The 14,975-nt window shown below is 42.2% G+C and overlaps 2 protein-coding genes and 2 non-coding genes across 4 annotated transcripts; 3 read left to right on the top strand and 1 right to left on the bottom strand.

Moving 5' to 3' along the window:
• The first annotated feature begins 1,244 nt into the window (after positions 1-1,244).
• rps8a (ribosomal protein S8a) lies at positions 1,245-3,534 on the top strand. Its single transcript, XM_076976908.1, has 6 exons — positions 1,245-1,295; positions 1,904-2,010; positions 2,241-2,340; positions 2,564-2,739; positions 3,068-3,197; positions 3,381-3,534. The coding sequence occupies exons 1-6, from the start codon at positions 1,292-1,294 to the stop codon at positions 3,488-3,490; spliced, it is 627 nt and encodes a 208-aa protein (XP_076833023.1). The 5' UTR covers positions 1,245-1,291; the 3' UTR covers positions 3,491-3,534.
• On the top strand, positions 2,049-2,154 carry LOC143478493 (small nucleolar RNA SNORD46). The gene has a single exon (XR_013121758.1). It is a non-coding gene; the product is annotated as a small nucleolar RNA SNORD46 (small nucleolar RNA).
• Positions 2,400-2,472, top strand: LOC143478494 (small nucleolar RNA snR61/Z1/Z11). The gene has a single exon (XR_013121759.1). It is a non-coding gene; the product is annotated as a small nucleolar RNA snR61/Z1/Z11 (small nucleolar RNA).
• A 3,277-nt stretch (positions 3,535-6,811) lies between the features above and the next one.
• best4 (bestrophin 4) lies at positions 6,812-10,854 on the bottom strand. The gene is made up of 9 exons (XM_076977239.1): positions 10,692-10,854; positions 10,396-10,490; positions 10,012-10,245; positions 9,630-9,784; positions 9,457-9,534; positions 7,789-7,944; positions 7,626-7,706; positions 7,270-7,406; positions 6,812-7,085 (listed from the first exon to the last, which is right to left on the bottom strand). Exons 1-9 carry the CDS (start codon positions 10,841-10,843, stop codon positions 6,812-6,814), a joined length of 1,362 nt encoding a protein of 453 aa, XP_076833354.1. The 5' UTR covers positions 10,844-10,854.
• Between the last annotated feature and the right edge of the window lie 4,121 nt (positions 10,855-14,975).

Raw genomic sequence — 14,975 nt, forward strand, 5'->3', positions numbered from 1 at the left:
ATAAAATACAGGTCAGCTCTAGTTCAACAGTTTGCTGGGTAATTTTAATACGTCTGCAAGCTGTGACTTATTAGCAGCAATGCTTATTGGTAGCTATTGTTTATTTAAAATGATAGTTTCATTTACATTGTACCTTTCTAATACTTAAGGATGCTTTCAGTCTCTGAATCTATCAGATGTGGTGACTGAAGCTCAGATTTCTATATTATTTTGATACTATTTCTACACTATTTTGTGAGTACCTGTGAATAAGAATACAAAGGTGCACAAAAGAAAATGTAATAAATAACATGAACCCAATGAGCTGGTTACCAGGCGGGGGTACTCTGTGTAATGTTCTGAAAGAATATAGTGTATGACTAGAATATAGTGACTGATAATGATGATATAGGACTAGAATATAGTGACTGATAATGATATAGGACTAGAATATAGTGATTGATAATGATATAGGACTAGAATAGTGACTATAACAATGATATATGACTAAAATATAGTGACTATGATAATGATATATGATTAGAATATAGTGACTATGATGATATAATATATGATTAGAATATAGTGTATGACTAGCGAGAAACACGTATGCCGTGACTATGATAATAATGGTATAATATATTAGAATATAGTGTATGACTAGAATATATTGACTATGATAATGATATAATATATGACTAGAATATAGTGACTATGATAGTGATATAATATATGATTAGAATATAGTGTATGACTAGAATATATTGACTATGATAAATGACTAGAATATAGTGACTGATAATAATGATATAATATATGACTAGAATATAGTGTATGACTAGAATATATTGACTATGATAATGATATAATATATGACTAGAATATAGTGACTATGATAATGATATAATATATGATTAGAATATAGTGTATGACTAGAATATATTGACTATGATAATGAAATAACATGACTAGAATATAGTGTATGACTAGAATATGTTGACTATGATAATGATATAATATATGACTAGAATATAGTGACTATGATGATATAATATATGATTAGAATATAGTGTATGACTAGAATATATTGACTATGATATAATATATGACTAGAATATAGTGACTGATAATAATGATATAATATATGACTAGAATATAATGGCTGATAATAATGATATAATATATGACTAGAATATAGTGTATGACTAGCGAGAAACACGTACGCCGACGTCTCACGAAATCTCGCGATACGTGAGTCCTTGAAACATGCCCATGATCCTTTGCGAGTCCTCTTTCTAGCCGGCGCCTGAGAATGGGTATGTATTCACAACCTCGTACTAAGAAGAATCTGTTCTCATCTGTCCGATCAAATGTGAAATTTTGTTTTAATCTTTAGACCAAGTTGTTTTATAAACGGATCACAAAAGACCTGTACGCATATTGGATTGTATTATGCGTTTTATTTTCACTGGATTTGAGGAGTTTGGAAAGGGAATGGTGAGATGTCTCAAGATGGCGGCGCTGCTGTGAAATGTCCAGTTTACAATGTTGTACATTTATATACGTGTACATCTATACATGTATATCGCGTTATGTGTCGAGTTGACATTTAAAACGTTATTGTGCACCTCCAGACCTGGCTGTGGGGTTTGTAGTGGATTCTAACGTGACTGAAGTAGCGAGCATGTGCAGCGTAGGGTGAATATCTCACACTGGTCTCAGGTCTGCAGGTTCAGGTCTAGTTCTGGTCGGGTTCAGGTCTAGTTCTGGTCGGTGTTCTTCTGCTCGAGTGCGTGATGATCCATTTTGCGGATCCGATGTAAACATGCGGATACTCACCTTGGAGAACTGAACACTCGAGTGCCTGGTGGGGAGGGTTTGGACCTACACCGGGTCCGTACACTCACCGTCTGTCTCCTTCCAGGTATCTCCAGGGACAACTGGCACAAACGCCGTAAGACGGGAGGGAAGCGCAAACCCGTCCACAAGAAGAGGAAGTACGAGCTCGGACGGCCTCCCTCCAACACCAAGGTAAACGGGCCACGTGTGTGAGCGCCTTGGGTCCGGACCATGTGAGTGATGTAAACACGTCCTTAGGTCGGTCTTTTTGACTGTTTTGGTCAAAGTTTTAGACCTTCCAATGTTAGGATTTCGTCATAGTTACACTGACACATGGCCGTAGTATCAATGTAGGTCGTTTGTGGGCTGTTGTCCAACATGTGGCTGCTAAAAGTCCCAACTGGCTCCACCTTGTGTTGTAGCTCGGGCCTAAACGCATCCACACAGTTCGAGTCCATGGTGGTAACAAGAAGTACCGCGCCCTGAGGCTCGACGTGGGGAACTTCTCATGGGGCTCAGAGTGTAAGTTATTCAAAATGGTGGCATCTGTGAATTGTGGATGGTTCAACAAATACTTCGTCTTTTAATGATGATAACTTGTCCAGTTCTGCTACTGAATATGTGTGATGGACAACAATGTTCCAACGCTGAAAAAGACTTGTATGTTGTACGCATTGCTGCTGTCTGTTCAGAATGAGTTGAGTTTAGCATCCGTGAAGTAAGGAGCAGTATTTCCGTCCAACAGGCTGCACGCGCAAGACCAGAATCATTGATGTGGTCTACAACGCCTCCAACAATGAGCTGGTGAGGACCAAGACCCTGGTGAAGAACTGTGTGGTGCTAGTCGACAGCGCTCCGTTCAGGCAGTGGTATGAGGCCCACTACGCCCTCCCTCTAGGACGCAAAAAGGGTGCAAAACTGGTACGTTTGGGTTTGTGTGTGATGGTGGTTTTAATGTTTGTGAGAGATGGGAACAAATCTGTTTCTTCAAGCTTCGATCCTGTGCTTTTGGGGTCTGTGCTCTGTAAAGTTTGATTGACACCTAACAGCAGTTCTGTGTGGATGAGGCACTCTGTCTGAGCAAGACAGATCAATGTAGATTTTGTGAATGCTAGAAATCTACAAACACATCACTGGCGTCCTCTGTCTGGGACGGCGTCAGCCGCGCTGATCAGGAGCAGGACGCACTGGCGCCGTCTCAGGCTCTTGGTTGGTTTATTTTAAAATGCTCATTTGATTTTTCTTCTAGACTCCTGAAGAGGACGATATTCTGAACAAGAAGAGATCAAAGAAGGTTCAGAAGAAGTTTGATGAGCGTCGGAAGAACAGCAAGATCAGTGGCATCTTGGATGAGCAGTTCCAGCAGGGCAAGCTGCTGGGTGAGAACTTCACTTCCCAAACTCCTCCACTTCAACCTCCAGTGTTCATGTGATGAAAACTTAACCAGTTCTGCTACTGACAACAGTGACGAACCTTTACCACTTTCTGACCTACACGTGAAGGTGGTGTGAGACCTGCGCGTCTCTGGTTTGCGGTGTAATGATGGTTTTTGTCTCCTACAGCCTGCATCGCCTCCAGACCCGGACAGTGCGGCAGAGCTGACGGGTACGTTCTGGAGGGGAAAGAACTGGAGTTCTACCTGAGGAAGATCAAGGCCAAGAAAGGCAAATAAATGTACAGCTGTTTGATACCATCAATAAAAGGAAAATGCCCCCACATTTTGTACTTGTCTTCGTGTAATGGCATAGCAATGTGCTAACACCAGCTAATCAAGAGTGTGTCCTAGTCTGACTACACACCACAGCAGGGTGTCTGAAGGGTTACATGTTCTGGCTGTGGACACTTAAATCAAGATTTGTCACAGACTTGCAAGTGTTGCATTGTGTCCTTGTTTTTATTGAGACCTAATTTGTTGAGTTGAGTAGACATTCATTGAACTGTAAGTGGTTATAACTTCAATAGAAGCCTGAGCTGTCATGGCTTTTATGTTCAGTCATCAGGGCTTGGGAGCACTGCAGCACACTAACAGCCCAGGTCGCAGGAAATAAGTGTGTGTAAGAGTGTTTATATACATACACACGCGCGCACACAGCCGGCCTTGACCTGGTGCCCTGGGTGAGATTTTGGTTGGTGCCCCCTGCATCATCAAACACTGAGTTGATTGAATCGGTATTAAAAACAAAAAGCAAATGAATTATAAATATTACCATATAACAAGAAATAAGGAGTTGCACAAAATATATTTTTATTAAAAACTTACATAAAGTAGTGCAGAGAACAACTTGAATATTAATTTAAAAAAATAAACACAAATTGGTGCAATTTGCTTACTGCAACATTGTTATTTCAAAATGCATCTGCAATGACAGAGGAGCATACGTGTGTTTTAATATATATTTATTTTAAAAACTTGCTAAGCTAATAATGGCACCTACTAGGATTGGGCAGTATGATGACAGTATTGGAAAATTGTTGCAGTACATTTTTTTTTCTCTAATCAGCGAGGATTAAGACCTGCTTATTTAGTGAAAATGGGGGTGTTATGAGGTCTTTTCAAATTTCTTTAATGAGTTTAGAGGGGTAACGACGCTATCACTTGTTAACTAGTAACTACCTTTCTGAAAACTTTTACTGTACAACATACAGTATAGTGTTAATTCATATTATATTACCTCTGGTTTTTTGCTGCATTTCTTCCTCATCTTTTCTCCTTTTTCTACCTTCTGCCTTTTTGACATCTTTACGGGGAGATGTCACTCACTGTGATGTTGACTGTAACGAAGTGGGGGGGGGGGGGGGGGGTGCGGGTTATAGGTGTTGTGTGTTATTATAATAATTATTAAAGTGACATATTATTAAACAACTAAAATTATGATTATCTGGACTTTGCTTATTTTCACATTTACAGGCCTTATAGTTTTCAGGCGCCACGCCGGAATTCCGGTGTACCGACAAGTCCGCGATAAAAAAAAATTTGAGGAGGGGAAAAATCCGTCAAATCATAATGATAAACCACACGCGCGCGCATGCTATATGTTTTGAGGCCGAAATATGATCCTTATGATCCTTACGAGGTTCCCAAGTTACGATTTTTCGTGGTTACTACACATCTCCCATTTACTGTATAAAGCCTCGTTTGGACCTAAGTGGTTCTGCGTCGTAAACGGAACTTGGTGTTTGGTGTGCGCGGCGTCAGGATTAGTTAAACGCAGCTATGGATAAAGGTATTGGCCAAAAGCCTAGCTTTAGGATAGGATAACTGCGTATAGTACGTTATTTACGTACAGTATGTACGTATGTTCCGATTTACACCGATTTACAAATTTACGACGGATCAACGTCGTAACCCGGGGACCGCCTGTATTTCAGACATCGGAAGAGCTTCAGAGGTAGATACAAGACAAATTCAGTATTTTATCTTTATTCTGATTAAGTTAAATTTTTATCAGAAATATAAGAGTGTTTTTTTTTGAGCCGGTACAGGTGGTCAGACGATCTGGTTCATCCTGGCCGCCTTACGGCGTAAGGTGTAATACATGAACAAAAGCACAAAATGTATGTCCTAATAAACCATCACAAAATATTTATTACATTTATTAAATTATATATATATATATAAACTAACTATAATCATAATACTTGTAATTCTTTTAAACTTTATTTGCATAATTTCTTTGAGTTGTCTGGTATCCTATAATTTACTAACAGTAATGAATAAATAATTAATCATGCCTGTTTTTAACATATTGTGTCTAATATAAATCTTTAGGTTACAGCATTTTCTCAGAATATTAATAGAAATTAGTTTTTTATTTCACTATAATGATTACCTGACTTATTTATTATTAATTAATTTAAAGATTAATTATTAAATATTCTAAATATGGTACACTAACACTCCACCCCCCCCCCCCCCCCCCCCGCTCAGAAAAAGTTCAGGCTCAGGAATTTTTCCCACTATCACCCCTGTCATTTATTAATTGTTCATTTGTAAAAAAAAAAAAAAAAAAAAAAAAAAACAAAAGAACGCATTCCCCCTGGACAGACGGCGCCCCTAGCATTTGACTATATAGCCTAACGGAAGAGCTATTGAATAATATATTTAATAATGATCTAATGGATGATTTACACTGATCTGACTTCAGCAGTGTATTTTAGCTGTTTCAGGTGTGAGTTAGTGTTACCTGGAGGGGATTACTTCAGGTCAATGCAGAATCTTTCTTCAAAGTTCAGAGACAGATGCTCAGTACAACAGTGTAGATGTTCAGTATAATATATACAATAGAAGCAGTTCTTAAATGCAGATTGTGAATGAATGTTCAACTTAAATAGTGCCTTTCTAGATACCCAAGGTTTACAACTTTAACACAGGTACAAATCTTACACAACCAATCACACGCCAGTGAGAAGTGGCAGCCAATCACACACAGCGTACTCTCTACCAGGATCCACAGCCCCCTGGGGGACTGAATGGGGTGCAGGAAGGGGAGAGAGAGGACAGACCCTAGTGGCAGAGCACACACACACATTCATGCACACACACTCAGTTTGTGATCCTAATGTGTCCTTTGGGTTGTCATTGTACATACAGGTGGACCCGTTCCACACCCTGTTTGGTGTGGCTGGTTTGTCTCTGCTGGGGGATGAGCACATAAAGCCTGTTAACCCTGTGTTCTGCATGCCCGAGGACGTCCTCCAGAGAATCAACCTCCAACCACACCTGCTGACTTAGACCTACAGGCTCAGTCCTGCACAAATTAGTGTTTTCTTTGCTCTAACAACCCTGGTTCAGTTTACCTATATATAAATAAAAGATGGAAAATGGTTTTCTGTTCCTAATGGTTACGGTTGGAAAGTAGATGGGTGGATTTTTTTAAACCTGGGCACACTGAAAAACTCTTAAAAATCTGGTTAGTCTTAAATTCGTCTCAAAGCAAAAGGGTAAAGATGTTTTATTAGTACTACATGTGCTTTGTGAAAGTGATTGGACAGGTCATGCATCTGCTAGGGTTGTGTTTTCAAGATCCACAGTGACTGCACATGGACTCTTCAGCACTGGTGTGTCCACAGGGTGCTGTGGTTTCGTGGGTGTGGTGGAGATCTCAGGGTCTTTTGGTGGGTTCTTTCTGCATGTTGCTTGTTTAGTACAGCAGCAGAGTTTCCCTGCAGCTCTGCCCTTTCCTTGTTTTCCTGGTGAAGGTGGCCACACGCTGACTGGTAGCAGCTGATAGCTGGTTGTGGCGTCCTCAATCTCATCATCAGGTGTCCTGATAAATACAAATACAGTAAGTTCAATAATTAGAATATTTCCACAAAAGATTAAATGCCTGAGCATTTGCGTGACTCCAGGTTAAAAAATGAACATTTGTTAGTCCTAACAAGTAACAGGTTGGAGGTCCCAAAGACTGAATTACAGTGTGGATGTGTACTGGGTGAAATATAAAGTCATACTTCATGTCATAAGTGGATCCCATGAAGACTGGCTGTGCTGGTCCGTAGGGCCGACTGAACCCCTTATCTGTCCAGTACTTGTCCTTCTCCAGCGGAGGAAGCTGTTGGTGCATATCATCCACAGCCAGCATGGAAACCTACAGATAAAGGAGAGACCAGGAATGCTACAGATGCAGGAGAGACCAGAAACGCTGTAGATACAGGAGAGACCAGAAACACTACAGATACAGGAGAGACCAGAAATGCTGTAGATACAGGAGAGACCAGAAACACTACAGATACAGGAGAGACCAGGAATGCTACAGATACAGGAGAGACCAGAAACTGCAGTACTGCAGAACTTAAATACGTATAACCTGAATGTTCCGATCAATGAGCTGGTTGGTTTCAAAGTCGTCATCATCCTCCCCAAATGGGTTGATGATCAGTTCCCCTACCTATTCAAACATTTAATGAAACATGGTCACACCCCCTGTAGTTTCACCATTTTATTCATTGTTTGTTTACTTACAAATATACCTTCAACCATCCAGCATAGAAGAAAAACTCCAGCAGTGTGAAGACTGGAATGTACAGGTCAACCTGAACTTTGTGTTCATCGTCGTTCTCTGGCTTCACAAACTGCCGTCCAATTAGGCAGAACGCAAAAAAAGAGTATACAGCCAACGTGACCACCTAGGAGACAGTGTACAGGCCAACGTGACCACCTAGGAGACAGTGTACAGGCCAACGTGACCACCTAGGAGACAGTGTACAGTCAACGTGACCACCTAGGAGACAGTGTACAGGCCAACGTGACCACCTAGGAGACAGTGTACAGTCAACGTGACCACCTAGGAGACAGTGTACAGCCAACGTGACCACCTAGGAGACAGTGTACAGTCAACGTGACCACCTAGGAGACAGTGTACAGGCCAACGTGACCACCTAGGAGACAGTGTACAGGCCAACGTGACCACCTAGGAGACAGTGTACAGCCAACGTGACCACCTAGGAGACAGTGTACAGCCAACGTGACCACCTAGGAGACAGTGTACAGCCAACGTGACCACCTAGGAGACAGTGTACAGTCAACGTGACCACCTAGGAGACAGTGTACAGTCAACGTGACCACCTAGGAGACAGTGTACAGTCAACGTGACCACCTAGGAGACAGTGTACAGCCAACGTGACCACCTAGGAGACAGTGTACAGTCAACGTGACCACCTAGGAGACAGTGTACAGTCAACGTGACCACCTAGGAGACAGTGTACAGCCAACGTGACCACCTAGGAGACAGTGTACAGTCAACGTGACCACCTAGGAGACAGTGTACAGTCAACGTGACCACCTAGGAGACCACCTAGGAGACCTAGGAGACACCACCTAGGAGACAGTGTACAGGCCAACGTGACCACCTAGGAGACAGTGTACAGTCAACGTGACCACCTAGGAGACAGTGTACAGCCAACGTGACCACGTAGGAGACAGTGTACAGGCCAACGTGACCACCTAGGAGACAGTGTACAGGCCAACGTGACCACCTAGGAGACAGTGTACAGCCAATGTGACCACCTAGGAGACAGTGTACAGCCAATGTGACCACCTAGGAGACAGTGTACAGCCAACGTGACCACCTAGGAGACAGTGTACAGTCAACGTGACCACCTAGGAGACAGTGTACAGCCAACGTGACCACTTAGGAGACAGTGTACAGTCAATGTGACCACCTAGGAGACAGTGTACAGTCAACGTGACCACCTAGGAGACAGTGTACAGCCAACGTGACCACGTAGGAGACAGTGTACAGCCAACGTGACCACCTAGGAGACAGTGTACAGTCAACGTGATCACGTAGGAGACAGTGTACAGGCCAACGTGACCACCTAGGAGACAGTGTACAGGCCACTATAAACAGTATAACGATTGGTTCAATCTTCACATGTGCAATGACAAAACTATTAAACAATACTTAAAAGCTGACAAATGTGACTTTTTAAAGTATTACTGCTCTAAATGAGGACTATTAAAAACAACCACATTTAGCATCAATCTGCAATTTTGGCTACAAGTGGTGCAGAAAAGCTGAATTTGGAATTTTCATAGGAAACATCAATGTATATATAAATTCTGTAATTGAAGAGTGTTTTCAACAGCAGCTTTGTGAGATGTTTTAGAATCACGTAGTTTCTATTTTTGGTCTTTACCTGTGTGTAAACCAGCGGGATACTGATCCAGTCGTAGTGGAACAGCATGCTGCACTTGGCTCTGTAGTTATTCAGTTCCTGACAGAGAAACGCAGTTAGACCAGAGTTCTCACACACAGAGGTGAATCGGCTCATCCGGAGGTCTCGGACCAGATCTGAGCATACGCACTCACGTCCATCAACAGCCTCAGGGCGATGTCGTCTTTCACACGGCCCTCCGCCCTCGTCTGAGAGGCCAGGTTGGCGAACCACGTCAGAGGCATCCAGTATTTATTGAAGTCCGAGTGCAAATGATTGAGTGTTTTCAACTCCTCCTCAGTCATAAACCCTACATTCAAACCAGTGGTGTTTTGTCATTTGTAATCTATTCAATAGTTTTAGATTAATAAAAAAACTTTTTAGTGTTTGCTCCAGTACATTACCAATCAGGTATATCCTTTCATTTTGGTAAAGGGGTATATGACATTATAATTGCAGGAAGAGTCTGTTGTAGGTAAGCCAAGGTCATTACCCAGTGAGTGTAGAGTGAAGCAGTGTGGAGGTTTGGGCTCCTACCTGCCTCCACGATGTGTTCGAGGGTGGGGAAGCGTTTGCGGATGCGTGTGCTGATGGAGCGCAGGATGAGCACAGAGGACAGGTTGGCGTAGCGCATCAGCGTTCGTCGGAGGAGGCGACCACGCTCGTCGGTACCGTGGACGTTTCCAGACACCACCATCATCAGGTTGTCGGGCAGCGGGAAGCTGGTGTACTGGCCCCACCAACGCTGGAACGCCTGTGTGACGTAGAAGCCTGGACACGAGACGGTGGGCGGTGTCAGACCTGGGAGATCTTATCACACCACTCTACCAAATGATAGACGTAGAAGCCTGGACACGAGACGGTGGGTGGTGTCAGACCTGGGAGATCTTATCACACCACTCTACCAAATGATAGACGTACCAAGAACAAAAGACATGGGGATGAGCTTGGCGAACTTGTTGCAGTGGCGAGCAGCCCTCTCGAAGAGGCCCTTCTGGTCAACAGTGAGGATACACCTGCAATGCACATGTAACAGGCACTCTGCTCTGAGAGTTTTAACCAGCCCTGCCACAAAGATCCAGCTCACTGAATCAGGAATCTGCTGATGACCAGCAGAGAGCAGGGAAAACACTGAACACTACAGGAATGAAAACTCGTGATTCTTATTATTCTTGATGTTGACTGAATGGAGCTGTGATGATGCTGAGAGACGTTACCTGTACGTAACACTGAAGAGGCTGTAGAGGAGGCAGAAGACGAGGAACTCCTTATACAACAGCCTGTAGATACTGCCTCTCCATCTGAGGAGCAGCTTGGTGAAGCCAGCAAACCTGGCGTTAGCAACCTCCAGAGAGTAGGACACGGTCATGACGCACAGGCTCAAGAACCTGCCTCAACAAACACAACAAAAAGCTACATTAGCATTACTGATGGGAGTTAAAGCAGACTGACAATGGTTCAAAACGGGTTGAACCACGTCTCACCTGGACCACCTCAATATATATTACAAAACAATATTTCAAAACTTGTGGCCAACTTAAAATTCTAGTGCAGAAAGGAAATGCGTCCGTCTTTCTCAGCTTTATATGTGTATGCAGTGGCAGGGTCAGTTCATTCAGTGATTTGTGGTTTGGGAACTAGAGATATATCCGTGTCCAGAGAAGCTGTATGAGCATGCTTTCTCACTGTGAGTAATGACTCTGTGCAGTTATCTGTCTTTACTGAAGTTAAAGATTATAAATAATAGAGATTTATGAGATTTCATGCTGTTTAATAGTAACTGACACAACGGGAGAGATTCATGATCTTGAAAAAGATTATACTGCTTTATTAATTGCATAGCTATCACAGAATGATTCTGCAATTCTGTGGATTCTGTGACTTCAATGCATTTAAATACTCCTTACTGAGAATTATATGCAGCCATGAATAGTAATTGTTCATGAGAAGTTTCTAAAGCTTATTTTATTATCTGCCCAAGGACAGTGACATGCCAATGTTTTAAGTCAACTTCTGCTTTACAGAGCTTGGCAATAGCAGGGACTTTGCAGGACTCTGAAGAGGACGTCATAAATGTAGTTACCTGCCAGTCCGTCAGAGTCCGTCTTTTATTGCTGCAGTCATGCTTAATTCTGCTCACGAGGAACTGATCCAGGAAACCTCAACCTGTGAGCAGTTGTCCTTTAAATGTACATTAAAAATGCCACTACATGAAAAATATGCCCAAAGTATGATGTGTGAATAGATAATAACACAACAACAATAAATAATCACATTGATTACTGTTTTTTGCACCCAAAAAGTGGTCCTTATAGCACAATATTTGAAACCACTAACCCATGTATCTATTGACCTGGTGTGCTAAATATTTAGCAGGTTCCACTCACCTACCAACATTCATACCCAGTCCTCACAGGTTACAACACTACTAGCTCATTTTTACAAATCTTTAGACATCAAAGCCTAATCACTATACATACTACATCATGTTTTTGCACTACTAGACTAGTCCTTGCTGTGCGACGAAGACCTCCACCTCAGAACAGAAGAGACCATCATAAATATGGTCAGAGCAAACAACAGCATACGTTTCTACATGTTTCTACAACAGCACATCATTACTGACAACGTCACCATCAGTAACATCCATTCAGTGGGTCTATCCAGACTGGGCCAGTGACAGTGTGAAACAACTGCATTATGAATATGCACAAGTTTGCTGTGCTGTCCACTCACTGATAGTCCAGTGTCCTGTGCCACACAGCATTGGCAACATTATGCCCATTTCATACTGTTGTACTATACTGTAATGAACATCATAAGACATCGTACCATTGTCAGAGTGCAATGTGTGCAGCTATTATCCAGAATGGTAGTGTTCATCATCGTGACACTCTTGGTCCCTACAACACTGTGCACATCATCACCTTCCTCAACACAGAGCACAACACACTCATCCAGTACAAACTGGTTCACAGAACAAACACGATTTGTGGTGCTTCACCTCCTCCAAACTCTCCATTACTGTTGAGTTCTTTTTGGCATGGAGGGGGTCGCCAACCCCCCCCCAACGCAAATCCATCCAGCAGGTGATGGAGGAAGCTTGAAGCTATTTTGTCTTTGTGTTTTTCTTTTTATGTCATTTTTGTTGTTCATGTGTTTACAGTATATACAGCATGTGTTGATGTAGTGTTCATGCAAAACCAAAACAAACCTTCCCCTTGTAATTGTGTTTTACTTTATGGTATAAATGTTCTGAAATAACCAGAAATAACCCCTATATTTGTGAATATTCATGACAGACCTTCACAGTAGACTACAAACTAAACACTCAAACACATGGTAGTAGTGTTTTCCATTTGTCACTTCAGTGTGTAGTTACATATATTAAAGGCTAATCATCTGATATGTGTAGCGTTTAGATGCAATAATATGGTTTTGGCAAGAGTTGAAGTGTTTGCTTTTTCCAAAAGTGTGAGATGTTTTGCGTGTTGTGCGTGTGGCATTGCCTGCCATGTGTTACGTTTTGACAAAAGGAGACATGATTAGTATGATATTACATGGATTAGGGTTTTCAAAAATTGTGCTAGGAGGACCTTTTTTGGGGTCTTAGCAGCAGCAACAAAACTGTAATCAATTCAAATAATTAATTATCAGTGAATTATAACTTTGGTGAACTATATGAATTGTAACTGAAATTTTCACTATGTGCCAGTCATACTGATCATATGTTACTGTGAACAGACATATTGCATTGTATGGTAGTAACAAAATTGCCAAATATCGAATCATTACCTTATAAATGAAAATTGTATTTGTATTATGGAATATTGTGTCAAAACCAAAAGTTTATATTATCTGATACTCTTTCAAATCAAACATTTCAGTCTTGCCCCAAAATGATTTAAATGTCACACCACAGGACACACAGCAGGGGGCAGTGTGATCGTGCGTCGAGATGAGCAGGCTTTTTCCTGTTTTGGTAGCAATAAAGACTCCAGCTACACCAACCAATCTTATTGATGTTTAGATACAATATTTTCATTTACATTTTTCCATTTGAAATAACTAAAAGATAAAGAGAATGTAATATATATGTAATATATACAGTATAAAAATCTGATTTTCTAATTCATACCACTACATGGCCATTGAAGTGCTATTTCTGAACAGGCCTTGGGTTGTGTTCATACTGTAGAAATGCTGACAGGAGGTAACACATATATTTGCACAGAGGTAAACAACAGATTAAAGACTTCAACAGTAGTATGGGTGAGTGTTTTACGCCTTCATTAGGGCGGGACATCACCAACGCTCTCACCAGCAAGGAATGTCAAGGAAAAGTTGCAGGCTAGCTTGTCTCCTAGAGAGGATCTGTCATTCTCTTCTGATACACCACCCCTTCTCTTCAGATACACCACCCCTTCTCTTCAGATACACCACCCCTTCTCTTCAGATACACCACCCCTTCTCTTCTGATACACCACCCCTTCTCTTCAGATACACCACCCCTTCTCTTCAGATACACCACCCCTTCTCTTCTGATACACCACCCCTTCTCTTCAGATACACCACCCCTTCTCTTCAGATACACCACCCCTTCTCTTCTGATACACCACCCCTTCTCTTCAGATACACCACCCCTTCTCTTCAGATACACCACCCCTTCTCTTCTGATACACCACCCCTTCTCTTCAGATACACCACCCCTTCTCTTCAGATACATCACCCCTTCTCTTCTGATACACCACCCCTTCTCTTCTGATACACCACCCCTTCTCTTCTGATACACCACCCCTTCTCTTCAGATACACCACCCCTTCTCTTCTGATACACCACCCCTTCTCTTCAGATACACCACCCCTTCTCTTCTGATACACCACCCCTTCTCTTCAGATACACCACCCCTTCTCTTCAGATACACCACCCCTTCTCTTCAGATACATCACCCCTTCTCTTCTGATACACCACCCCTTCTCTTCTGATACACCACCCCTTCTCTTCTGATACACCACCCCTTCTCTTCAGATACACCACCCCTTCTCTTCAGATACACCACCCCTTCTCTTCAGATACATCACCCCTTCTCTTCAGATACACCACCCCTTCTCTTCAGATACATCACCCCTTCTCTTCTGATACACCACCCCTTCTCTTCTGATACACCACCCCTTCTCTTCTGATACACCACCCCTTCTCTTCTGATACACCACCCCTTCTCTTCTGATACACCACCCCTTCTCTTCTGATACACCACCCCTTCTCTTCTGATACATCACCCCTTCTCTTCTGATACACCACCCCTTCTCTTCAGATACACCACCCCTTCTCTTCAGATACACCACCCCTTCCAGGACAGACTAGTGGTGCTTATGGGAAACAGATGCAGAATAGAGTCACTGTGGTGGACAGTGGAAATACACATTACATGTATAATGCTCCAAATTTACTTTTTATATGTGTGTGTATATATTGTATATCAACCCACTTGATAGAAGTTA

Source organism: Brachyhypopomus gauderio, chromosome 16, assembly GCF_052324685.1.
Source record: "Brachyhypopomus gauderio isolate BG-103 chromosome 16, BGAUD_0.2, whole genome shotgun sequence".
Taxonomy (NCBI): Eukaryota; Metazoa; Chordata; class Actinopteri; order Gymnotiformes; family Hypopomidae; genus Brachyhypopomus; species Brachyhypopomus gauderio.